Raw genomic sequence first — 25,581 nt, 5'->3', positions numbered from 1 at the left:
GACACTACCGTGTTTTTAGCTTGGTGGCTACTACTTACCTGCTGAATTAGTCCTAGGACCAATTCGGCTAAACAAGTCTTCCAACCTGAGACTGAACCACTCCCTCTGCAACTGGATCCTGGACTTCCTGACGAGCAGGCCCCAGGTGGTAAGGGTAGGCAAAAACACCTCCGCCACGCGGACCCTCAACATGGGGGCCCGCTTAATCCTCTCCTGTACTTTCTGTTCACCCACGACTGTGTGGCCATGTACGTCTCAAACACCATCATCAAGTTTGCTGACGACACAATGGTGGTAGGCTTGATAGCAGACGGTGATGAGTCAGCCTACAGCAGCAGTGTCAAACTCATTCCATGGAGGGCCTAGTGTTTGCGAGTTTTTGCTATTTCCTTTTAATAAAGACCTAGACAACCAGGTGAGGGGAGTTAGTTACTAACTAGTGACCTTAATTCATCAATCAAGTACAAGGGAGGAGAGAAAACCTGCAGATACTCGGCCCCTGTGGAATGAGTTTGCCATGTGGCCTACAGGGAGGAGTTCAGACACTTAGCAGTGTGGTGCCAGGACCACAACCTCTCCATCAACAGCTGATTGTGGACTACAGGAAAAAAGAGGGGAGAGCACATCCCCATCCACATCGACTGGGCTGTCGTGGAGCGGTCGAGAGCTTCAAGTTCCTTGGCATCCACATCACTAAGTACTTAACATGGTCCACACACACCCACACAGTTGTGAAGAGGGCACGGCAGCACCTCTTCCCCCTCAGGGTGCTGAAAAGATTTGCATTGGCCCTCAGATCCTCAAAAAGTTAAACAGCTGCAACATTGAGACGAAAGCATCTTGACTGGCTGCATCAACGCTTGCTATAGCAAATGCTCCATGTCATCTAGGACCTCTTTATCCGGCGGAGTCAGAGGAAGGCCCGAAAAATGGCCAAAGACTCCAGCAACCAAGCTATAGCCTGTTCACTCTGGTATCATCTGGCAAACGGTCCAGAGCGTCAGCTCTCGGACCAACAGGCTCCGAAACAGCTTCTACCCCCAAGACATAAGACTGCTAAATAGCCAGACTGCTAAATAGTCAATTAATGGTACCCAAACTAGCGGTACTGACTCTATCTTGCACTGACCCTACACATTCTCACTAGAATAGACACACCATATACTGTACACACTCACTCACACACTACATTGAAACTCTCACACAAAAATCCCACACATTCACATTCACAAGCATTTTGCTACACCTGCAATAATGTCTGCTAAATATGTTTATGTGATGGATAAAGTTTGAATACACTTGATTTGATACACACGCAACACAAACACACATGCATAAACACACGTTTAGTCATCATTTGCAGCTGCTAATCGGTTATTTTATTTTACTCTTACTCTTAGTCCCTTTACCCTGCCTTCATGTACATATCTACCTCAAATACCTCGTACCCCTCACAGTGATTTGGTACTCCCTGTATATAGATAGCTCCATTCATGTTTAGCCTATTTTATTTTAGTTATTACTTTTTTTAAATATTTTTATTTTTAACCCTGCATCGTTGGGAAGTGCAAGCATTTCACCGCAAAGTCTGCACCAGTTGTATTCGGCGCATGTGACAAATACAATTTGATGATATAATTTGAACAAGACCTCCGACACAGATAGAACAATGAGCCAGATGTTTCACATGATATATACATCTGAAGCATGCGGTTGTGGCGTTTCCAAGAAGCCCAATGGCCGGCAGTGGGAGAAGATGGAGCGAGATGGATTTCGACCCGATATTCTGCTAAACATTTGATCTCAAAACAGTTTTCTCTTCCCAAAAATAAAATTACTAAGTTTTGTAGACTTGACTTTTGCCAACGTTTTTTATTATTAATTTAATTGCGTTGTTTTGGAGTGCAAGGGCTTATTTAGTTATTGCACACGCGCACTTCACAGGGTAGGAGTTCCCAAACGTAAAAACGCAAATACATGCTAGAATGCGCCAATAGGATCTGGCTAGCTAGTGCTTGGCTCTGCCCACCTCCTTATCTGCTCCCGTTCGAAACGGCATGCTGTGGTCTATCTTGGGTTTAGTTATAACATCGTTGACTACGGCGTCCCACCCACTACGGAAGTCCAGTGCGAAGCGACAGTGTAGCTAGCAAAAAGACGCTAGCTAGTGAAGATGGCGGCGGTTTCTATGCAGGGCTGTAGCCCAAACCCAGCAAGAGAACTTACCCTTTCAACACAATCTGGGGGAAACCAGGCTCTTGCAGATCGGGTAAAAGCTGAAGAAGGGACAGGTGAGTTGTATCATATCTGTGCAATTGGAGCTAGAGTGGTTACGCTAGGGTCAGATATTTGTTATCAGATCAGTTACAACAAGCTGAGAGCAGGCTAATGCTAGCTAGGATATTCGTGAGCTATATTAGCTACATAGCCAGCATTGTAGTTATCATGCTAGCTAGCTATTATAATAAACCATTATGTTTTTCTACGGGAAATTTGTATTTAAAAACAATTTACTGTTACTGCCAACTATATTAAATACACCTGGATTAGTTACGCGGACATGAGCTACCTAGCCACTTTCTTGTACTAGATACGTTGTAGTCAATCAAGTCCAAGCCAGTTGACCTAGTTAGCAACACAACCACCGTCCGAGAGTCATGCATGTATCTGCACAACTCTTATCAATAGTTAATTATGCAGATATAGATTGTAAGGCTTGGCTATTAATCTCCCATTACCCCCCCTCTTGAGAGCGCAATGTAAAAACTCAGTGAAAACTCTCTTGGTTGCATCAAAGCTAAGCCTACTCCATAAATTCCACTGTGTTTTGTGTAGGACACAATATAAACAAATGATGTAGTTAGCTATGTATTTAGGATGTTACTAAAACTAGCTTATATTGTTCTCTTGGAATGTCAGGCATTGAACACTGAAGTGCTATAGTTCCAATTGAATGTAATGCTCCGTTGTGCACCTTGCTTATTCACAGAAGCCGAGAAGCAGAGTCGCGTGAACGCTCTGCTGGAGAGACTCCATGCCAAACACAATGCCTCACGGCCTTGGCAGGAGACCAGCAAGGTGGTGCGCCAGGCCATGGTGAGAAGATGGAGAGAATGTGTGAATGAAATAATAGGAAATGATGGAATGCTAAATATATAGAGTTAGGAAAGCGTGTTAATTGGTCCGGTTGCACACCTTATAGATTCCGGAAGATACATTCATACAGGTGGAAAAAGAGACTCCGGCTCACTGGCATTCTTGCATGCTCCACAATGTGATTAATGGATCTTAAAACCAACGTTTTAGTCAATAGGACTTCATTGGGGTAAACCCAAATATACATACATTATGAGTTAGAAAATCTTTACTCTCTAATCCTTCCCCCTCTTGTTTCGTCGGTCACAGGAGAAACGTGGTCAGATGAATGCGGCTGGACACCAGCTCCTGCTCACCTGTCTAGAGACCCTGCAGAAAGCACTGAAAGGTGAGACGCCAAAGAGAGACAACTGATCGCAAAGACAACCTGTCCTATTCACTGAAAGTGTTCCACGGGCACTTCTGCAATTGAATGCCAATAGCAATCGCTCCTGTGTCATCAGATTCTTGACAGTTGAAAGACAATCTGCTGAGTTTTTAAATTTGTGTCTCTCGGCTCCAGTGTCCTCCCTGCCGTCCATGACAGATCGCTTGGAGTCCATCGCTCGACAGAACATGTAAGCTCTTCCTTTCTTCTTGTCTCACTCACTTACTCCTTCTTTCCCTCACCAGGTCACCCATCCACTGATTCCTTATTCATACCATTGATAGCATTGTGTATTTTATTAAGTGTGTGTATATGTGGTGTATATCTGTTGTATAGTACATTTCTGACTGAACAATGGATTTCCAAACCTGGCAAGAAAGTCATTGTTTGAGGGGGACATGGTTAGCCACATTGAGTCTGATTTGCCTCCCTCTCTTTCTCTCTAACCCCACCCCTACCCTCCTCATCCTCTCCCACCAGGCTGGGGTCCCATCTGAGTCCTTCGGGTACAGAATGTTACATCACTTCAGACATGTTCTATGTGGAGGTGCAGCTGGACACGGCTGGTCAGCTGGTGGATGTGAAGGTGGCTCACCACGGAGAGAACCCTGCGGTCAGTACTATTCCTTACTTACAGCACTATTACTCTATGTCTATTTGGGCTGTCCCTGCCTAAAAAAAAGCTATTGGTTGACCGATAGTTGTATGTTTCGACCAATTAATTCCTTTACTTAGATTTGTTTGTATTGGGTATTTGTTGTGAAGTTGTTAGATATTACTTGTTAGATATTACTGCACCGTCAGAGCTAGAAACACAAGCATGTCGCTACACTCGCAATAACATCTGCTAAACATGTGTATGTGTCCAATAAAATTTGATTTGTCATTTTTTTCAAAGTGTACTTTTCCATATATAGACACATCCTGTATGTTTCAATCAAGTCAACCTTATGCACGGAGCTGGTCTGATGCTTTAAGCCAGCTATTTGATGAAATAATGAAGACACACAAATAACTAGAGGGAGTCCGACCGGAATTAATTTGATTGTGCCGCCTGGCTCAGACTTGCTGCGCTGTGTTAAAAAAAAAAGAGAGTCGTTTTCTAGCACCCGTTGCCTCTCTCCTCCCTGCTGCAGTGACCACCACAGAACATCAGTGTGTATAGCATTGTCCGTGTTGCTGAAGCTGCAACATAATTACAGCCTTTTCTGACTGAGAAGTTCTGTTACTGAAATGGTTACTGGTTGTGCAGGAGGTAAAGGGGAAGTCAGATGTGTGGAATAAATTTGACTAGTTGTGGGGGGAAACTGGAGATCAAGAAAAATAAGGCATTGAGCAAGCGTTGCGTGCATATTAGGCCTACAGCGAGGGGGAAAAGTATTTGATCCCCTGCTGATTTTGTACGTTTGCCCACTGACAAATAAATTATCAGTCTATAATTTTAACAGTGAAAGACAGAATAACAACAACAAAAATCCATGAAAAACGCATGTCAAAAATGTTATAAATTAATTTGCATTTTAATGAGGGAAATAAGTATTTGACCCCCTCTCAATCAGAGAGATTTCTGGCTCCCAGGTGTCTTTTATACAAGTAACGAGCTGAGATTAGGAGCACACTAATGGGGTAGGGAGTGCTCCTAATCTCAGTTTGTTATCTGTATAAAAAACACCTGTCCGCAGAAGCAATCAGTCAATCAGATAACAAACTCTCCACCATGGCCAAGACCAAAGAGCTCTCCAAGGATGTCAGGGACAAGATTGTAGACCTACACAAGGCTGGAATGGGCTACAAGACCATCACTGTATGTGTGCCAAACAGGTGCTGTTAGATTACAATATAAGGCCTACAGCTCGATGGTGGTTATATAAGGCTGCTATAATAAGCCTACTAATGACAATAACATGACTTATTATTGTGATGATCATAATAGTAATAACAAGAATGAGATCAAGGAAAAGAGAGGGTTATTATTATGGATATAATTTACCTGACAATTTGGAACATTGTAAACGGCACTAAATACATTATAAATAATACCAGAGAGTCGAGTCTAACATAAAACAAAATGGGAAGCCTTTATTACAGCATAGCAAGGATTTAGAAACAGCTAATTTGTGAACTTGTTCTGTTATGCTTACACCTCACACACTGGAAACAAGTATTTGATATCACCCAAACAGGCAACAGAAATCAGGAAATTACAGTATTTATATAATTTGCATTTTATTGCATATATTACACCCACACACACACTGGGGAGAACAAGTATTTGATACACTGCCGACAGTGAGAGACGGAATCTAAAACAAAAATCCGGAAATTCACACCTGTCCACACACTCAATCAAACAGGCTCAAACCTCTCTACAATGGCCAAAACCAGAGAGCTGTGTAAGGACATCGGGGATAAAATTGTTGACCTGCACAAGGCTGGGATGTGCGACAGGACAATAGGCAAGCAGCTTGGTGAGAAGGCACCAACTGTTGGCGCAATTATTAGAAAATGGAAAAAGTTCAAGATGACGGTCAATCACCCTCGGTTTGGGGCTCCATGCAAGATCTCACCTCGCGGAGCATCAATGATCATGAGGAAGGTGAGGGATCAGCCCAGAACTACACGGCAGGACCTGGTCAATGACCTGAAGAGAGCCTGAAACCAGTCGTTATACACTACGCCGTCATGGATTAAAATCCTGCAGCGCACGCAAGGACCCCCTGCTCAAGCCAGCACATGTCCAGGCCCATCTGAAGTTTGCCAATGACCTTCTGGATGATCCAGAGAGAATGACATGTGGTCTGATGAGACAAAAATAGAGCCTTTTGGTCTAAACTCCACTTGCCATGTTTGGAGGAAGAAGAAGGATGAGTACAACCCCAAGAACACCATCCCAACCGTGAAGCATGGATGTGGAAACATCATTCTTTGGGGATGCTTTTCTGTAAAGGGGACAGGAAGACTGCACTGTATTGAGGATGGATGGGGCCATGTATCGCCAACAACCTCCTTCCGACAGTAAGAGCATTGAAGATGGGTCGTGGCTGGGTCTTCCAGCATGACAACGACCCGAAACACACAGCCAGGGCAACTAAGGAGTGGCTCCGTAAGAAGCATCTCAAGGTCCTGGAGTGGCCAAGCCAGTCTCCAGACCTGAACTCAATATAAAATCTTTGGAGGGAGCTGAAAGTCCATATTGCCTAGCAACAGCCCCGAAACCTGAAGGATCTGGTGAAGGTCTGTATGGAGGAGTGGGCCAAAATCCCTGTTGCAGTGTGTGCAAACCTGGTCAAGAACTACAGGAAACGTATGATCTCTGTAATTGCAACCAAAGGTTTCTGTACCAAATATTAAGTTCTGCTTTTCTGATGTATCAAATACTTGTCATGCAATAAAATGCAAATGAATTACTTAAAAATCATACAATGTGATTTTCTGGATTTTTGTTTTAGATTCCGTCTCTCACAGTTGAAGTGTACCTATGATAAAAAAAATTACAGACCTCTACATGCTTTGTAAGTAGGAAACACTGCAGATTTTGCAGGTTATAAAATACTTGTTCTCCCCACTGTATATACACACACACACACAGTGCATTCGGGAAAGTATTTGACCCCTTTTTCCACATGTTACGTTTCAGCTTTATTCTAAAATTGATTAAATACCCCCCCCCCCCCTCAATCTACACACAATACCCCTTAATGACAAAGCGAAAACGGGTTTTTAGACATTTTTGCCAATGTCAACAAAAAAAATGGATACGTATTAAGTATTCAGACCTTTTGCTTTGAGACTCAAAAATGAGCTCAGCGGCATCCTGTTTCCATTGATCATCCTTGAGATGTTTCGACAACTTGATTGGAGTCCACCTGTGGTAAATTCTATTGTTTGGACATGATTTGGAAAGGCGCACACACTTGTCCATATAAGGTCCCACATTTGATAGTGCATGTCAGAGCAAAAACCAAGCCATGTCGAAGGAATTGTCCGTAGAGCCCCGAGACAGGATTGTGTTGAGGCACAGATCTGGGGAAGGGTACCAAAAAAATATCTGCACCATTGAAGGTCTCCAAGAACACAGTGGCCTCCATCATTCTTAAATGAAAGACATTTGGAACCACCTAGACACTTTCTGGAGCTGGAAACCTAGCCAAACAAGCTGAGCAATCGGGGGAGAAGGGCCTTAGGAATGTGAGCAAGAACCTGATGGTCACTCTGACAGAGCTCCAGAGTTCCTCTGTGGTAATAGGAGAACCTTCCAGAAGGACAACTATCTCTGCAGCACTCTACCAATTAGGCCTTTATGGTAGAGTGGCCAGATGGAAGCCACTCCTCAGTAAAAGGCACATGACAGCCCGCTTGAAGTTTGCCAAAATGCACCTAAAGACTCTGACCATGAGAAACCAAGGTTTGTTTTCAGACCCTTTACTCAGTACTTTGTTGAAGCACCTTTGGCAGCGATTACAGCCTCGAGTCTTCTTGGGTATGACGCTGCAAGCTTGGCACACCTGTATTTGGGGAGTTTCTCCAATTATTCTCGGTAGATCCTCTCAAGCTTTGTCAAGTTGGATGGGGAGCGTCGCTGCACAGCTATTTTCAGGTCTCTCCAAAGATGTTCAAGTCCGGGTGCTGGCTGGGCCACTCAAGGACATTCAGAGACTTGTCCAGAAGCCAATCCTGCATTGTCTTGGCTCTTTGCTTAGGGTTGTTGTCCTGTTGGAAGGTGAACCAATCTGAGGTCCTTGTTTTCCCAGGCTAAACTTGGCTGGCTGAACTGTACTATTTTTCTTACTCGTTGCCTTTGCCCGTCATACAATCATGTAGCTAAGAAATTAGCTGGAAAGAAACTTGAAAATGAATTATTGTTTTGTTGAATAGTCATGACTGGTTTGAGATAACTGTCGTAAAACGACGGGGGCGAAGAATATCTTTGCTACTTAATGCGGATCCACGATCAGTTTTGAGATCCACCGGCATCATTGGCGTAGGGTTGGGTGGAAGTTTTTGACTGTTCTTGAAACTTGGCCAACACAGACATATGTACCCAGTCTTATACTCTCAACTTTTTAAAAATATGTATTTCATTTGTTGATTTAAAGCAGAGTTTATTAATATAATGAGTAATCCAGGAATGTCACAAGTTAATTGACACGAGAGAACTCGAGAAAATAGCATCTCTACAGAGCGAAGTGACTACAATGAATGGCCAAATTACTTCCGGACAAAAATTAGGATCTGCCCGTGGAGCTACTCCTCACCACTCCATAGTCGCAGAATTAAATCATTAGAACATAATTCAACAATATCCAGTACTGTATTGAACTGATAGTTTTGCTTAAGAAGTCTTACGCAGATAAGTTGCCCGTAAGAAGCTTCAGATCGGACGCAACGGCATGTGTGCGACACGCTTTAGCTATAAATTAAGTGATATACGGTAAATATGTTATCCAAGTATTTCTTTTTATATTCATTTTTTTTTTTTTTTTTTTTCTTTACAGAGCTGTCCGGAGCTGATTCAACACCTGAGGTGAGATTTTAGATAAAATAAATAATAGAAACATAAATATTATGTAATTATTATATTAAAAAAGCTAGACATTTTAGCGGTTCATTTTTTTTCTCTCATTTCATTCTCATGATGACATCTTGGTTGTAAATTTTTTCCCAACCTCTCTAAAGGGATAAGAACTTTGAAGAGTTCTCCAAACATCTTAAGGGCCTAGTCAACCTGTACAAGCTTCCTGGAGACAAGTGAGTTGCTATTAGAGCACTATAAGTGGTTGTGGAATTGAATTACATTAAATGCTGTTCTACTTCATTTTTATCTTTTATTGCGGTTCCCACCAGTAAGCTGAAAACAAAGATGTACCTGGCACTTCAATCTCTCGAGCTGGATCTTACCAAGATGATGCACATGTTCAGGTATGTACGCATTGCGGTTTGACTAGGTGCATCACAAAACCTCCCTTTTTACAATGCCCCCGATGTGGCCGATCTAAAGAAAATTTCTCCCTCCGTAAAAAAAATAATGTTTTCCCAGAAGAGCTTTTTGAGTGGTTTCCCCTTTGAGAAAAATATGTTCCTGTTAGAATGAATTCTTACTATTGTGTGTGTGTGTTGCAGGTTAGCCACCAACGCTAACACAGTGGAGACCATCCTTCATGGGAGCGTGGGTCTGCTGACAGCCAGGAGCGGGGGCCATCTTGTCTCCCTCCAGTGCTACGTGTCCCCGTACGATGTGTTCGAGGAAAGGACAGGCTCGCAGCTCAACTTCACTGACACAAATGGTGAGGGAGCGAAGGAAGTTTGCCACAGTGCTGCCCAGAAAGCCAATGCAGTGCTTTCTGCTCGTTGGGGCTAATCCTAAATAGAGATGAACACATATTTTCTTGATTCAGCCATAGTTTAATAAATAAAAATTGTTGAAAAGATATACAGTTGAAGTCGGAAGTTTACATACACTGAGGTTGGAGTCATTAAAACTCACTTTTCAACGACTCCACAAATTTCTTGTTGAACAATAGTTTTCGCAAGTCGTTTAGGACATTACTGTGTGCATGAGACAAGTAATTTTTACGACAATTGTTTTACAGACAGATTATTTCACTTATAATTCACTGTATCACAATTACAGTGGGTCAGAAGTGTATATTCACTAAGTTGACTGTGCCTTTTAAACAGCTTGAACAAATTCCAGAAAATGATGTCATGGCTTTAGAAGCTTCTGATAGGCTAATTTACATCATTTGAGTCAATTGGAGGTGTACCTGTGGATGTATTTCAAGGCCTACCTTCAAACTCAGTGCCTCTTTGCTTGACATCATGGGAAAATCAAAAGAAGTCAGCCAAGACCTCAGAAAATAAATTGTAGACCTCTACAAGTCTGGTTCATCCTTGGGAGCAATTTCCAAACGCCTGAAGGTACCATGTTCAACTGTACAAACAATAGTATGCTAGTATAAACACCATGGGAACACACAGCTGTCATACCACTCAGGATGGAGACGCGTTCTGTCTCTTAGAGATGAATGTGCTTTGGTGCGAAAAGTGCAAATCAAACCCAGAACAACCGTAAAGGAACGTGTGAAGATGCTGGAGGAAACGGGTACAAAAGTACCTATATCCACAGTAAAGCGAGTCCTATATCAACATAACCTGAAAAGCGGCTCAGCAAGGAAGAAGCCACTGCTCCAAAACCGCCGTAAAAAAGCCAGGTTTGCTACGGTCTGCAACTGCACACAGGGAAAAAGATTGTACTTTTTGGAAAATGTCCTCTGGTCTTATGAAACAAAAATATGACTATTTCGCCATAATGACCATCGTTTTGTTTGGAGGAAAAAGGGGGAGGCTTGCAAACTGAAGAACACCATCCCAACCGTGAAACACGGGTGTGGCAGCATCATGTTGTGGGGGTTCTTTGCTGCAGGAGGGACTGGTGCACTTCACAAAATAGATGGCATCATGAGGTAGGAAAATTATGTGGATCTATTGAAGCAACGTCTCAAGACATCAGTCAGGAAGTTAAAGCTTGGTCGCAAATGGGTCTTCCAAATGGACAATGACCCAAAGCATACTTCCAAAGTTGTGGAAAAATGGTTTAAGGACAACAAAGTCAAGGTATTGGAGTGGCCATCACAAAGCCCTGACCTCAATCCCGTAGAAAATTTGTGGGCAGCACTGAAAAAGTTTGTACGAGCAAGGAGGCCTACAAACCTGACTCAGTTACACCAACTCTGTCAGGAGGAATGGGACAAAATTCACCCAATTTATTGTGGGACGCTTGTGGACGGCCTCCCAACACGTTTGACCCAAGTTAAACAATTTAAAGGCAATGCTGCCAAATACCAATTGAGTGCATGTAAACGTCTGACCCACTGGGAATGTGATGAAAGAAATAAAAGCTGAAATAAATCATTCTCTCTACTATTATTCTGACATTTCACATTCTTAAAATAAATTGGTGATCCTAACTGACCTAAGACAGGGAATTTGTACTAGGATTAAATGTCAGGAATTGTGAAACTGAGTTTAAATGTATTTGTCTAAGGCACATATGTCAGAGTCAAGGCCCGCGGGCCACATCCGGCCCGCGAGAAGGTTTTTTACGGCCCCTGGGATGATCTTGATTTATTATTAGAACCGGCCCGCAGACCGCAGCAAGCCGGCAGCCCGCAGATCTTTTACACGCACCAATACTACATTTCCCACAATGCAACGGTGACGCCTAGGCTGCTTCATTTCAATATTTATTGGCACAGCAGTCAGCATCACAGTAAAATTAACTTTCAGATACCCATCAAAAATGGCAAAACGGAAGGTGGACACTGAGAACCGGGGGTTTCAAACAAGGTGGGAGTCGGAGTATATGTTCACGGAGGTAGCTGGAAAACCTGTGTGTCTTCTGTGTGGAGAAAGTGTGGCGGTACTGAAAGAGTATAATCTGAGACGACATTATGAAACGAAACACGCGGACAAAAACAAGAATATGGACATGGAAGAGAAGCTCTCTACCAGTGCGTTCCCGAGCGCACAGTTGGCTGATAAAATAGGTATGCTTGCCGCTGACTTTCGACGCCGATTTGCTGACTTTGAAGCACAAAAAAGCAGGTTGGAACTGCTCGGTAACCCATTTGCTGTTGACGTGGAAAGCTCACCACCAAACCTCCAAATGGAGTTGATTGACCTCCAATGCAATGATGCACTGAGGGCAAAATATGCGGCAGTGGGTGCTGCGGAGTTCGTCCGTTTCCTCCCCGACACAATGCCCCAGCTGCGCATCCAGGCTGCTCAAACGTTGTCTATGTTTGGCAGCACATACCTGTGTGAACAACTTTTTTCTTTGATGAACCTGAACAAAACATCACACAGAAGTCGACTTACTGCTGAACACCTCCACTCAATTCTGAGGATTTCCTCAGCTCAGAGCCTTACCCCGAACATTGATGAACTTGTGGAAAAGATGGGACACCACCAAGTATCACCCTCAACCTCAAACAAGTGAACATTACTGTGCAATCACATATTTAGAGTTTTTACTCAGTTCAAGTTTAAAAGTTAAAGTTTAATATTTGTTTTCACTGCATGTTACTTCTCCTTAAACAAAGTGTTGTTTTTGATTAATAGATTTTTGCACTTTATTTTATTGTATTTCAATCCAATTATATTTTAAAAATATTTCAGTTGAGTGGATGATAGAAAATTGCTATTATTGTTTTTTTCTTTGAAGTAAATTTAGCCCACTTTTGCTAAAATAGAAAATATAGGCTACTGATGGTGCCTTGAATACCGGTTTCTTTCATTTAATGTTCATGTTATGGGGATTTTTATATAAAGGAAATTTGTCTTTTGTGTCTGTTGAAAATTAAAGATTACTGACAGAGCCATAAGAAAATATTGCTTTATTTATCTGATCATATTGGAATATATTTGTTAGGTTTTCAGTAGGTTCAATTAGGTTCACTAGACTATATGCGTCATTTAAAAAATTTTCAATGAACATTCGAACAGTCCGGCCCTCGGCTTGTAGCTAAATTTTTTATTTGGCCCTCCGTCCATTTGACTTTGACACCCCTGGTCTAAGGTGTATGTAAACTTCCGACTTCAACTGTAGGTTGGCATGCAATACACCTGGTAACTTATAATCATCTAATTTGCTGACTTGGCTTAAACCGTACAAGATTTTGGAACTAGACTATATATTAAATAATCGTCCTTTGGCCATCTTCCTCCACTTGTGCATGTCTTCACATGGCCCTACTTTAACTCCTGTACAGTGCCTCGCTCTCTGGGTGTGAGTGTATCTGTGACAGTGGAGGGGACCTCGTCAATCTACAAGCTACCTATCGCCCCCCTCATCACGGGATCTCACCCAGTGGACAACAAGGGGTGAGACCTCTCCCAAATTTCAGACATTCAATTTAAGTTCCAGAGCAAAGATTTAGATGGTCTTAAAGATGTTTTTTATTCACCAAAAAAATATCAGATACTTTTATAAATTGTTCATAATAAATGGGTAATAAGTAGTTATTTTGTTGTGGAGGAATAACTGGATCATTTTGAGATTGTGTGTGTCTCCTCTCTCTGTTGCAGAACCCCCTCCTTTTCGTCTGTGACCAACTCCAACTGTGTGGACCTTCCTGCCTCTTTCTTCCTCAAGATGAACCTGCCCATGCCCTTCTCCCTCTCCTTCATCCAGAGGATGGGCAATGCTACAGGTGGGTGGTCTCAGACGTGTGTATGTGTTTTGGTGTGTATGTGTGTGTGGACTAGGGTTGGGCGGTATCCAGGTTTTCAAGCCAACATATCGTTTCTGTACCATACCCGGAGTATAAGATATTACCGAATGTGCGCACAAGGGGTGTTATAAAAATAAAATGAGTGCAAAACGGTTTAGGTTACAGGGATCTTGATCCAGGAGGGGATTGAATGTCTCTGTTCTAACCAAGAAGCTTGATCTTGACATCTAGCCACTTTGCAAACCAAATGCGTAGGTAGAGGTCACACCCCTTGACTTAATTCCACATTTTGTTGTGTTACAGCCTGCATTCAAAATGGATAATCGACACACAATACCCCATAATGACAAAGTGAAAACATGTATTTTGAAATTTACAAATAAGTTTTCACACCTCTGAGTCAAGAATATAATCACCTTTTGACAGAGTCTTTCTGGGTAAGTCTGTGAGCTTTGCACACCTGGATTGTTCAGCATTTGTCCATTTTATTATCAAAATTCAACTTCAACCTCTGTCAAGTTGAATGTTGATCATTGCTAGACAACCATTTTCAGGTCTTGCCATAGTTTTTCAAGCAGTTTTAAGTCAAAACTGTAACTCTTCTACTCGGGAACATTGAGTCTTCTTGGTTAGCAACTCTAGTGTAGATTTGGCCTTGTGTTTTAGGTTATTGTCTTGCTGAAAGGTGAATTCATATCCCAGTGTCTGGTGGAAAGCAGACTGAACCAGGTTTTGCTCTAGGTTTTTGCCTGTGCTTAGTTCCGTTTTATTTTTATCATGAAAAACTCCCCATGCATTAATGATTACAAGCATGTCATGATGCAGCCACCACTATGCTTACAAATATGGAGAGTGGTACTCAGTAATGTGTTGTAATGTTTTCGGGAAATCCAAAACATTTTGTATTCTAGACAGAAAGTGAATTGCTTTGTCACTTTTTTGCAGTATTACTTTATGGGGCATGTTTTCAAATATATTATTATTATTATTTTGTTTAATCAGTTATTTTACCAGGTAAGTTGACTGAGAACATGTTCTCATTTACAGCAACGACCTGGGGAATAGTTACAGGGGAGAGGAGGGGGATGAATGAGCCAATTGTAAACTGGGGATTATTAGGTGACCGTGATGGTTTGAGTACCAGATTGGGAATTTGGCTAGGACACCGGGGTTAACACCCCTACTCTTATGATAAGTGCCATGGGATCTTTAATGACCTTAGAGAATCAGGGCACCTGTTTAACGTCCCATCCGAAAGACGGCACCCTGCACAGGGCAGTGTCCCCACTCACTGCCCTGGGGCAGTGTGATATTTTTTTTAGACCAGAGGAAAGAGTGCCTCCCTCTGGCCTTCCAACAACCACTTCCAGCAGCATCTGGTCTCCCAGCCAGGGACTGACCAGGACCAACCCTACTTAGCTTCAGAAGCAAGCTAGCAGTGGTATGCAGGGTGGTATGCTGCTGGCATACCAGCAGCATATGTGTGTTCTGTACAGGCTTCTTTCTTTTCACTCTGTCAATTAGGTTAGTATTGTGGACTAACTAGAATGTTGTTGATCCACACTCAGTTTTCTCCTATCACGCCCATTAAACTCTGCAACTGTTTTAAAGTCGCCATTGGCCTCATGGTGAAATCTCTGTGCGTCATCCTTCCTCTCTGGCAACTGAGTTAGGAAGGACGCCTGTATCTTTGTAGTGACTAGGTGTATTAATACACCATCCAAAGTGTAATTAATGACTTCGCCATGCTCAAAGGGATATTCAATGTCTTTTTTTCTTTTTTTACCCACCTTTGTGGTTGAATCTGTTTGAAATGTACTGCTCGACTGGGGGACCTTACAGATAACTATGTGTTAGGGTACAGAAATGAGGTAGTCATTCAAAAAATCATGTTAAACACTTATTGCACACATGCAACTTATTATGTGATTTGTTAAGCAGATTTTGACTCAACTTATTTAGGCTTGCCATGACAAAGGGGTTGAATACTGATTGACTTGAGACATTTCAGCTTTAAAATGTTTAATAAGTTGTAAACATTTCAAAAAACATAATTCCATTTTGACATTATGGGATATTTATTGTGTGTAGGCCAGTGACCAAAAACAATCGCCATTTTAATCCATTTTATATTCAGGCTGTAACACAACAAATTGTGGAAAAAGTCAAGGGGGTGTGAATACTTTCTGAAGGCACTCATTTATTTGACATATCTTAGATTTATTATACTTCTAGTTATAAGCAGTGGGGTAGCACGCACCCCTGCACCCACCCCCTTCAAAAAATACAAAGAAATGACGTTGAAACAGTATTGAAAATCATACCGTCTGTATTTCGAAATACCCCTATAGTTGGTATATCGCCCAAGTCTAGTGTGGTGTATCTATGGGTTTGTATGTTTTGCATTTGTTGCTTTTTGTTTTCGCCCCTGTGTAAAAGTGTGAAGATGTGGGTGTTTGTGCACACGTCTGTGTGTGTCAGTTAACCCCCCGCCCCCTCCCTCCTACCAGGGATTCCTGTGTTTGAGACACCCCCCACCCTGTCGCCCCTCTACGAGCTCATCGTCCAGAATCAACTCCAGGAGGAGGGGGGGAACCCCCTGACCACCCCCACACACGCCATGCGCTTCTACGCTGTGAGTAGCCTCCTCTCACTCCCCTCTTAGACTGGCTTCCTGGGCCCGTGTGTGTGTGTGTGTGGAAGAAATATGATGAGAGCTCCCCTCAGATAGGCTAGGTGAAATATGAACTGTTGCTTACATCTATCCGCTCTTCTCAGATTGACTACAGAAGTGCAATGAAGGGCGATTTTAGGTTCATTTTCATTTCAATCGTCAGATGACGTCAAGCGCTCCGTCGCGTTAGCACGAGAGTGCACGCAACTGCTTCTTGAGGGCCGCGGTGTGTGGCGCTGCTTTTCTTGTCGTCCCGATCCTCAGTGCGACCTGTGAATGTCAAGTGATTGGCCCGGGAAGTCTCAGGTTTGACTCGGTCCAGTGAAAAGAAGAGCCTGTATAGAACGGGGTGTGAGCGACACATACCTCTTCTAACATCTCAAACAAGACAAGTGAAACACAGCAGTACAGTGTATTTGAAGTGGGGCAAAAAAATGGACTATCAGTTTTTTAATTTGGCTCAACCATAAAGAGCTTACCAGTATATTGGAATTCAGTAGTTTTAAACACTGAATTAATTCTGTCTCTGGAAAAAGAAAACAAGGCTCTCCCATACAGTTAGCGGGCTCGTCTTTTGTATTTGTCCTGTTATGGCGTCTGTGAGGGCACGGGCAGTGCCATAGAGCCCCACAGTGGAGGTGTCATGATACACAAGCATTTCGCTACGCCCGCAATAACATCTGCTAAATATGTGTATGTGACCAATACAATTAAGTTTGATTTGATACTCATAAAACCTAGCGGTCAAACGGGTAAATTGTTCCAATCGTTTTTCCAACAGGGGATTTTAGAAACACTTAAAATAAGGGCTCTGTCACCTTGTCTGAGAGAGGGTAAGGGTAAGCCTACACGGAACACAGCCCTTAATTGAAGTGTTTCTAAAATCCCCTATAGGAAAAATGAATGGTGGAAAAATGTTTGGAACCGTTTCCCTGTTTGACCACTAAGCTTCATGGGTATTATGACTCATACTGTGGTACTCTGTTGAAGCCATCTCCGTTTAGAAGTAGTACATTTTCATCTTCTTTTGGGTTCTAGCTAATATTGGTGACTTACCGCCACCTGCAGTGCTAGAGATCTGAACCATATCTTGTCATTCATTCATTTAAAAAAGTGGGAGCCCTCAGTGGCAGCGTCCATGCAAAAAAAAAAAAAAACGGTTACATCCGTGATGAGTCCTAACTATCTCTATGGGCTCTCCATCTTACCTTTTCCTTCTCCTCTCCCTCTGCTCAGTCGTTGCCCGACCAGCAGCACTGCTACTTCCTGAATGGCGACGCCCCGGTGCAGGACGGGCACTCGCTGCAGGGGACGCTGGTGTCCAAGATCCCCTTCCGCCACCCAGCCCAGGTGCCCGCCCTACTGGATGTTATCAGGCACCAGGCAGCCGCCAACACACTGATTGGCAGCTGCGTCAAGCGCACCTTCATCAAGGATGGTGCGTAGTAGTGGTGGTGGTGGTGGTTGTAGTTGTTGACCAACTGAAACAGGGAGGGGCCTGCGCTTGTCCAATAAGAACGGCCAACTAATGAACACAACTGGTCCTGGACAATTGCAGTGTACAGGGTTGTTCCATTTCAACCCGAAATACAAAATAATTTTCATATTGTTACTCTAGTCAGCATAATACAGTACATGCCAACGCATTGTTTGAGCTGTCCGTACTGATGCTGATCAAAACAAATGGAAGCGTTCAACCCACAAAAAACTAAATCGTAATTGACATGAGATGGAATCTTGCTCTATTCAGTGATGTAATATCCTGTTGTGTAATCCCCCTCCAGACACTCCAGGACTGCTACAGTTTGAGGTGTGTCCTCTGACCGACTCCAGCTTCAGCGTCTCCTTCCAGCACCCTGTTAACGAGTCCCTAGTCTGTGGTGAGGACATACACTGACATTACCATCGAATTAAATGGAACATAATTAAATGTATCCCTATGGACATTACTGCTGTTTCAGTCCGCCAGCCCTCTAACCGGCCCTGAGACTTTCACAACAGAATTGACTTTAGATCAACTCTGGCCCTGTTGGTCTGACATTTTCACTCACTCTTGACTATGGAAGAAAATGTGCTTCTTTGCACGCTCCAGCTCTTTTACCTTGATGTTGAACCTAAAACATTGATATAATTTGCACTGTCCTTGTCAAATAAACTCTCTCGAACTTCTTCTCTCACTCTCCGTCTCTCTCCTCTCCACCATCTCCTTCTCTCTCCCTCTTGCAGTGGTTATGGAGGTGATTGACTCTAGGCAGGTGTCCTGTAAGCTGTACAAAGGCCTATCTGATGCCTTGATCTGCACTGACGATTTTATCACCAAAGTGGTCCAGAGGTTAGCGGCCCTTTTCTCTGTTTTAAGTGTCCTTCACGCAATCTGTTTTATGTTGTAGTAGATGCTTCTCAGCCTTTCTTGTTGTTACCCCACTGCAAAGAAACCAACCCAAATGGTTTCATTCAATATCCTTTATTCAACAAAATACAACAATTTTGAGGCCATGTGACCTTCAATAGAAAATAATTGGTGTTAAAATAATTAAACGTCAGATAAATGACAATTTAAAAAAATATATTTAAAAAAATACTTTATGTCCGCCCCATCACCATTCGGATCCCTTTCCTCAGGTGCATGTCCATCCCTGTCACCATGCGGGCCATCCGGCGGAAAGCGGAGACCATCCAGGCAGACACGCCAGCCCTCTCTCTGATTGCCGAGACGGTGGAGATCATGGTGAAAAAGAACTTACCCCCTGCTGGAAGCCCCGGGTACGGCATGGGCACAGGGGTTGACCCCACCAACCCCATGGGGCTCCCGGGTGTCGGTGGAGGCAACACTCCCACCGGGAACAGTGGGGGAGGTAACTTTGCCGGCCCAATCACATCTCTGTTCGGGATAAGTCGCAGCCAAAGCCAGGGGGGAGAGTGTACACCCCAGGGTGGGGCAGCTGGACAGCAACAGCAAGGGGGTCAATCAGGGGACGACTTCAGCAAAGTGACCCAGAATCCCATTCTGACCAGCTTGCTGCAGATCACGGGCGCTGTGGGCACTAGCCCCACTCCCCAGAACAGCTCTTCCGGATCGCAACCCCACCAGACTCCGCCTCCCACCTCCTCCCCTGCCACCAACACCAAGAACCACCCCATGTTAATGAACCTGCTGAAAGACAACCCCGCCCAGGACTTTGCTGCCCTCTATGGCTCGAGTCCCCTAGAGAGGCAGAACTCTTCCTCTGGGTCGCCACGCACTGATGGCATGGGTGGCACCTGCCCCGGAGGTGGCACCAAGGGCAAGAAGAAGCGTCCCAGAGGGATGGAGAAGGGTGGGGTGCCTGGGGCAGGAGGAGGGGGGATGGGAGGGATGAACAAGCAGCAGTCGGGGTCCATGCAGCCTCACCACCACCAGCACCAGCCCACCGAGGACGACTTCCACCGCGAGCTCTTCTCCATGGACGTGGACGCCTCCCAGAATCCCATCTTCGACGTCAACCTGCCCGGCGATGGCTTGGACACGCCCCACAGCATCACTCCGGCGCCCAGTCAGTGCGGGACCCCGCCTTCCGGGGCCGGAGTGTCCTACCACTCGCAGTCGCACGTCCAGTCCCAGCAACAGCAGCAACCACCTCCGGGATCATCCTTGCCTCGCATGGTACGCCTATCGAGCTCCGACAGCATCGGTGCGGACATAAACGAGATCTTGTCGGACTTACCCGAGCAGACAGGTAAAGGCGGCAGCGGTTCGCATGGGCAGCACCACCTGGGCAGCGGGGAGGATGGGGGCCCCCTGGGCACCCCGCACCGCGACTCGTCCAGCTCGGGACAGGGCAGCGCCGTGTTCGAGGCGGACATCTTCAACACCAACAGCAATGAGAACCCCTTCACGAACGCCGCCGACCTGATCGCCGAGGCGACCGCCACCACCCCTACTAGTGACTCCTCGTCCACCAACTTCTTCCCTGACACGGTGGACTTCAACCCCGAGCTGCTGACCTCCAGCCACGGCTTCCCCCAGGCCTACTTCGACGACAGCTCACCCAGCGCCGATGGAGACCTGGACCTGGTCAAAGGCTTCGGTGGGAGCAGCCAGCAGAACACGCCGTCCGGCACCCCCCAGAATCCCACCCCGCACGGCCAGAGCACCCCCGACCCCTCCCTCAAGGACCCCTTCGACATTTCTGGCATAGTGTTCGGGGGCAACAGCGGAGGGGGCAAGCCACTGCTGGGTCAGGCCCTGGATCTAGGGGACTCGCACCCGTCCCACATGGGGGGAGGCCAGAGCCCTCTCATGATGGCCATGGGAGGGGGGAGCAGTGACTTCAAGAGTGGCGAGGCCAAAGCCAAGCAGCAGCAGCAGGGACTTATGAGGGCGAAGGATGACAATGGGGGCGGGAGTGGGCGCAGCTCAGGGATGGGGATGACTGGCAGCAGCTCCACTGAGGGGAAGCAGGTGAAGCGAAGCCGCACCCCTTCCAGCGAGGGCAAGTCCAAAGACAAGCCCCCCAAACGCAAAAAGCTTGATCCCGACGGGAAGTCCCCATCTCACAGCACAGGGGGGCGACCCTACACCCCACCCAGTGGAGGCTCGGGATCTGGAGGCAGCATTGGCGGAGGTTCCAAGTCTCCCGGTAGCTCCGGGAGGTCGCAAACCCCACCAGGAGGTGCCACACCACCTATCCCTAAGATCACCATTCAGATTCCCAAAGGAACACTGTCTGGTGGGAAAACCTCGTCCCATGGAGGGTACACCTCAAGCAGTTCGGCGGGTGGTAGCACGGGGGGTGCAGGCAGCACTAGCGGAAGCAAGAGCCATCATTCTCACTCCTCGTCTTCCTCAGGCAAGATGAAGAGTAAGGAAGGCACCCTGGGCCAAGGTATCAGCTCCAAGCCTGGGAGCGTGGGAGGGGGTGTTGGAGGTGGACCCCCCCAGATGAAGAACTCTTCTCAGGGAATGGGTGTGGGGAAGCCAGGCTCTTCTCCCATCACCAAACATGGACTCTCCGGGTCGGGAAGCAGTGTTGGCGGGGTTGGAAGTGGGAACAAGATGAAGCCGCAGGGGGGCAAGCCTCCCGGGTCCCTCATGAACCCCAACATCAAGCCCAACATTTCCCCCTCGCACTCTCGCCCCAGTGGCTCTGACAAGCTCTCTTCCACCATGAAGATGCAGCAGTCGCAAGTCCCAGGAACTCCGCCGTCCTCCAAGGCCAAGTCCCCCATGGGCTCAGGGGGCGGCGGCTTGGTAGGGTCCAAGTCATCCTCCGGTGGGGGGATGGGCTCCCAGAAGCAGCTGGGCGGTGGTGGTTCCTCTTCTGGCTCCTCGTCTTCCACCTCCTCCTCCAGCTCCTCTTCCTCTGGCTCCATGCCCTTTTCCGGAGGCTCCCAGTCTCAGTATGGCTCTAGTGGTGGCGGAGGGGGTGGTTGTGGTGGCGGACAAGGGAACAACGCGAACAACCCCAACGCCAAAGGAAAGTCCCCCAGCCGCAACAAGAAGCCCTCGCTGACTGCAGTCATAGACAAGCTGAAGAGCGTCGGCGGGGGAGGGGGTCCTGACGACGAGGGAGATCCGCCTGTTGGTGGCAGTGGTGGGACTGCTGTAGGCGGACCAGGGGGCGGGCCACCAAACCTCGGCCCCTCCTCCAAGCACGGAATGTCCTCTCAAGGCGGGGAGTACCCGATCAAACGAGAAAAGTCTGAGAAAGAGGGCAAGTCCAAAGTGTCCGTGTCGGTGGGTGCCAGTGGGGACAAGAAGCTCATAGATCCCAAAACTGGAGGCGTAAGCAGCACAGGCGTGGCCAAGATCATTATCAGCAAGCCGGACGGCGGCTCACCCAGCATCAAGGCCAAGGTGACCCTGCAGAAGCCCGGAGAGGGCTCGGGGGAATCCATGCGCCCCCAGCTTTCCGGTCTCAAAGCCTCACCCCTGTTCAGTGGCTCCACGCCCAAGCACGACCGCTCTTCCCCCAGCCACAGCCGCTCGCCGGGCTACACACCGCTCAACCACGACAGCGAGAGCGAGTCAGGCAGCAGCTCTGTGGCAGAGAAGTCCCACCAGAACAGCCCTAGCTCGGACGACGACCAGTCCATGAGGCCCGTGCCCCCGCAGGACTACATGAGCTCCATGCCGCTCAGCTCAGGGGAGAAGCACAAGAAGCACAAGAAGGAGAAGAAGAAGCAGAAGGAGAGGGAACGCGAGAGGGACAAAGAGAGAGAGAGGGAGAAGAAGAAGTCATCGTCTATGTCAACTGGGAACGTTTCGCACGGTCCCATGAAGGCTGACAGCTGGTCGCGGTCACCCATTTTGGCCTCGGATACGTCTCTCTCTATGATGGGCTCGGACCGTCCCTCCCGCCCCAGTCCTGTCTACATGCGGAATGAGGACGATGACCTCATGGACTCGGCCCTCACTGGCAACCTATAACCCTTTCAATAGACACACATTTGATTTGGATTTTAAAGGCCAGCCTGTAACTTTCATTTCCAATCAAAAGTCACACCCCTGGGGGTTTAAAGAGACAGACCAATAATGTGAAGGTTGCTGGTTCAAATCCCGGGCCAGGCAATGAAAATTGGGAGATTAGCATACAGATTGCTGTACAGATTCCAGGTGTACCATCTTCTGCCGTTGTGCCCTTGTGCAAGCAAGGCCCTTTATCCATAAATAGCACGAGTATTGCTAGTGGCAGCACTTTTGACATGAAATGAGAACTTACAGAATGTGCCTTTTCATAATCTTGACTGCAACTCTTCCCTTGGTGTCCATGCCATATTTGCAAAGACTGGCAGCACTCTAGCAGTAGGCCATTTATCAAGCAGATCTTTGAAACACGGTCTGGAGCTCTACCAGTGTACCTGTTTTCTTTTTTTTAAATGTGTCTTTTTTTAACGTATCAGTATATGTCCAAGAATGACAAATACAGCAGGATTCAACTTTGAAATCCAAGTGTGTTCTACAGCCATATTGTTACCTTGACCTAGACATGGAGATGCCAATTTCTACTGTGATGTGGGTGGAGGGTGAGGCATTTTGGAATTAAAGGGATAGTTCACCCATCAGCTAATTTGGGTGAACTATCCCTTTAAGAAAGTCCACACGTACCCAACGACACATGGTATCTGTTTCAGTCTGTACGGCAGAGTCTGTAAGGTTTATTTGAGCTACGATGTTGGTTGTATTTTGAGTTAGAATATCTTTTAGATTTATTATTTACTCTAGCGGCACCAAACATAGAAGATATTGCAGCTCTGTTTTTGATGGGGGGGGGGGGGGTTAAAAAGAGTTAAGACTGTAGCATTGCACCATGTTTAAAAAGAAAAAATAACAACATGTAAAAAAATATATATATATTTTAAATATTTTGTTTTTACAAAGTATCTTACGGCAAGGGTTGTAACATCTTATTGTGTGTTTAAATGCCTTAAATGTGGATTTAGAATATTGTGAATTTTAGATTTTGATACCTCTTTTAACATGTAATGGGCAGGTTAGTGTTGAGATGTAGAACTTTTTTTGCAGAGAAGTTTGGCAAGCTTAAAATAAATATTTAAATGCTGAATGATTTCTCTCCTCTGTGTACACCTTTTCATATTTGTTTAGAGTTAACTATTAGTCGACTTGCTCCAGGCTTAATATTTTATAGAATTGAGTTATCGATCTTGTTTAATCACAAAAAACACCTCTATTCGATTACTGAGCAGTCAAAGTGCAGTTACTAGTAAGTAATATATAAGAACAAAGTGTTAATTCAATGTAAGTAGTGCCATTACAGCGTTACTACACAGGTAACAACATATTCTAGATACTTTCTTTTGAAATTATAATTGAAATTACAATTGAACAGCTTCCCAAATCCCAGACTGTAGCTTTTAGGATTTCTAGTGCGCCCGAGGGGCACTGCAGTTGCATCCATCTCCTGTAGATGTCAGCAGCGAGTCGTGCTGCTAAATCCCCATAACCGTATAATAACCATGAAGCAAACATTTCCCTGCAGGATGGAATTCCTGTGGTTATGATTAGAGGGTAAAAATCAATTCCATGACTTGATTCACTATTCTATTAGCAAAAATACAAGGAGTGGAAAAATATTGGGGACCAAGGCAATATTACACATTCTAATGAGTGAACCAGAATGTGTTTAGTGATTAATATGCAAATAAATGGGATTGGTTGACCACACCTGACAGGTGTGGCATATCAAGATTCTGATTAAACAGCATGGTCATTATAAAGGTGCACCTTGTGCTGTGGACAATAAATGGCCACTCTAAAATGTGCAGTTTGGTCACACAACACAATGCCAGGCATGTCTCAAGTTTAGAGGGAGCATGGAATTGGCATGCAGAGAATTGAATGTTAATTTCTTTACCATGAGATGGTAGTACGTCCAACCGGCCTCACAACAGCAGACCACGTGCAACCACGCCAGGCCTGGTCCTCGACATCCGGCTTCTACACCTGCGCGTTCGTCTGAGACCAACCACCCGGACAGCTAATGAAACTGTGGGTTTGCACAAGAGAATAATTTCTGCACAAACTGTCAGAAATCGTCTCAGGAAGCTCATCTGCGTGCTCGTCGTCCTCACCAGGGTCTTGACTGCAGTTCGGTGTTGTAACCGACTAAAGTGGGCAAATGGCTCACCTTGGATGACCAATGACACGCTGGAGAAATGTGCTCTTCACGGTTTCAACTGTACCGGGCAGATGGCAGACAGCCAGTATGGTGTCATGTGGGCAAGCGGTTTGCTGATGTCAACGTTGTGAACAGAGTGCCCCATGGTGGTGTTGGGATTATGGTATGTGCAGGCTTGAGCTACAGACAACGAACACAATTGCATTTCATCGTTGGCAATATGAATGCACAGAGATACCGTGCACAGAGATCCTGAGGCCCTTTGTAAATGCAATCAGCCGCATGTTTCAGCGTGATATGCACGGCACCATGTCGCAAGAATCTGTACACAATTCCTGGAAGCTGAAAATGTCACAGTTCTTCCATGGCCTGCATAATCACCAGACATGTCACAAATTGAGCATGTTTAGGATGCTCTGGATGTGTACGACAGCGTGGTCCAGTTCCCGCCAATGTCCAGCAACAGCCTCTTCGCACAGCCATTGAAGAGGAGTGGAACAACATTCCACAGGCCACAATCCACAGTCTGATCAA

At 45.5% G+C, this 25,581-nt stretch overlaps 1 protein-coding gene across 1 annotated transcript; it reads left to right on the top strand.

Moving 5' to 3' along the window:
* The first annotated feature begins 2,083 nt into the window (after positions 1–2,083).
* med1 (mediator complex subunit 1) lies at positions 2,084–23,976 on the top strand. Its single transcript, XM_064923728.1, has 16 exons — positions 2,084–2,291; positions 2,990–3,096; positions 3,406–3,484; positions 3,659–3,713; positions 4,004–4,136; positions 9,019–9,047; positions 9,200–9,271; positions 9,368–9,442; positions 9,644–9,807; positions 13,294–13,405; positions 13,610–13,734; positions 16,266–16,390; positions 17,666–17,867; positions 18,214–18,309; positions 18,656–18,761; positions 19,052–23,976. The coding sequence occupies exons 1-16, from the start codon at positions 2,174–2,176 to the stop codon at positions 22,836–22,838; spliced, it is 5,385 nt and encodes a 1,794-aa protein (XP_064779800.1). The 5' UTR covers positions 2,084–2,173; the 3' UTR covers positions 22,839–23,976.
* The last annotated feature ends 1,605 nt before the right edge of the window (positions 23,977–25,581 follow it).

This window comes from Oncorhynchus masou, chromosome 18 (assembly GCF_036934945.1).
Source record: "Oncorhynchus masou masou isolate Uvic2021 chromosome 18, UVic_Omas_1.1, whole genome shotgun sequence".
Lineage (NCBI taxonomy): Eukaryota > Metazoa > Chordata > Actinopteri > Salmoniformes > Salmonidae > Oncorhynchus > Oncorhynchus masou.
The sequence above is the reverse complement of the archived record's forward strand: the minus strand, read 5'-3'. Positions and strand labels throughout refer to the sequence as shown.